The following is a 1,467-nucleotide window of genomic DNA, read 5'->3' on the forward strand; positions in this document are numbered from 1 at the left end:
GTTTAGATTTAAGAACACTTTATGGTGTGTTGTTTATTGAGTGGTTACACCAGAATGTGTGATGATCGATGGAATTCGTGAGTGAAGCTGCCGGGCTGTCCTTGGGCAGCAGCCACACACCAAGGGTAGGTATGCCCACTCGGCTCAGAAAGGCCAGCAAGGAATGTGGGCGGTGGCCATGCCATGTCCAGATGAAGGCCCTAGGATGGCAGAGAAAGATAAAGCTGGAGACAGAAACGTATCTGACAACACCTTTTCTCTTGGAGTTAGTTTTTTGTCTATAAACTTGAAAGGAAGGCTCAGACTTAAATAAATACATTTATTTTGAGTAATGGCCTTTATTGAGCAGTGTCCATCAATTCTGCTTCGAGTGGGTTTTCCCCTTGCAGCAACGAGCGTCTCTCCCTGGGCTAAGGACAGAGCAATGCCAGGATTCCAGCCAAGGTGGCTGCTTTCCTCTGTCCTGAAGGGAAGTAAGAAGTGTGTCTCTGTTCTTAGTAGAGAGGACAATGCCTTTTCTTTGACAGAAAAATGACCAGCTTAGCTATGCGAGACAAGACTTGGTCTTCCAGTTAGCTTCTTTAGTCGATTTTGTCCTGGAATATATACAACTTATTGGTGGCAGCTACAGCAATAGTGTTCTCTATGGGGTTCCAGGCTGTGTGAAGGATCTTACTGAGGTCCAGACTGTCCACACTAATCTCATCCTTCTTTCTTTTACCACCTGTACATACTTGCCGGGGTTTTAAGGTGGCTCGGGGGTCGCTGTTCTCTCTTGAAGCTTCCAGTGTAACATCCCTCCGACTGTTTCTGTCACACATTCTGAAGAAGTTGTTGTAGGATCCCATCATAATGGCGCTGTCTGAACCATTCCAGCAGCACTCAAACTTGTCAGAGATGCAGTCATTCCATACGGGGAGCTCAGCTTGCTTCATCGGTACTCGTGCCCCTGATGGGTCTCCACAGGCCTGCTCTCATGTTGAGGTCCCACACCTTCCCTTCACTGACAGGTAGTCTCTCGTCATCATGTATCAACCACTGTGGCTGAATTTGACATCAGAGATGGGTGAAATCATTTCTGAGTAAAAGGACCTACTGGTGGGATCTGCAGGCTCTTCAAAAAATTTAGAGTGTTTGTTACTCAGGGCAGAGAAACGCATGTCACATGGCCGGGTGGTCCCTTTGCTGCTGCTGTAGATAAACACATTGCACTGGTGTGGGTGGAATTCGGCAGCGGTGGTGACTTCCGTCAGCTCTTCTAGGTTAGCAGGCTTGACATGCACGATGTTAAAGCTTCCATCAGTGATTTCTAAATGTCATAGGTTTATTCTCAGGTCATGTAAGGAAAGTTAAAACTCTAAGTTGGAAAGGCTTGGGTTAAGGCTTTCGGCTCTCTAAGGCGGGTAATCACTAGTTCACCTCTTCTTTCCCTGGATATCTGGCCAGTTCCCTGGGAAAAAACAGGGA

At 47.0% G+C, this 1,467-nt stretch overlaps 1 protein-coding gene across 1 annotated transcript; it reads right to left on the reverse strand.

The window, feature by feature from the left end:
* Positions 1-354: 354 nt before the first annotated feature.
* LOC104862102 (serine/threonine-protein phosphatase 2A 55 kDa regulatory subunit B delta isoform-like) lies at positions 355-948 on the reverse strand. The gene has a single exon (XM_033760678.1). It carries the CDS (start codon positions 933-935, stop codon positions 582-584), a length of 354 nt encoding a protein of 117 aa, XP_033616569.1. The 5' UTR covers positions 936-948; the 3' UTR covers positions 355-581.
* Between the last annotated feature and the right edge of the window lie 519 nt (positions 949-1,467).

This window comes from Fukomys damarensis, unplaced genomic scaffold (genome assembly GCF_012274545.1).
Source record: "Fukomys damarensis isolate Sample0158 unplaced genomic scaffold, DMR_v1.0_HiC HiC_scaffold_72435, whole genome shotgun sequence".
In the NCBI taxonomy this organism is placed as follows: domain Eukaryota; kingdom Metazoa; phylum Chordata; class Mammalia; order Rodentia; family Bathyergidae; genus Fukomys; species Fukomys damarensis.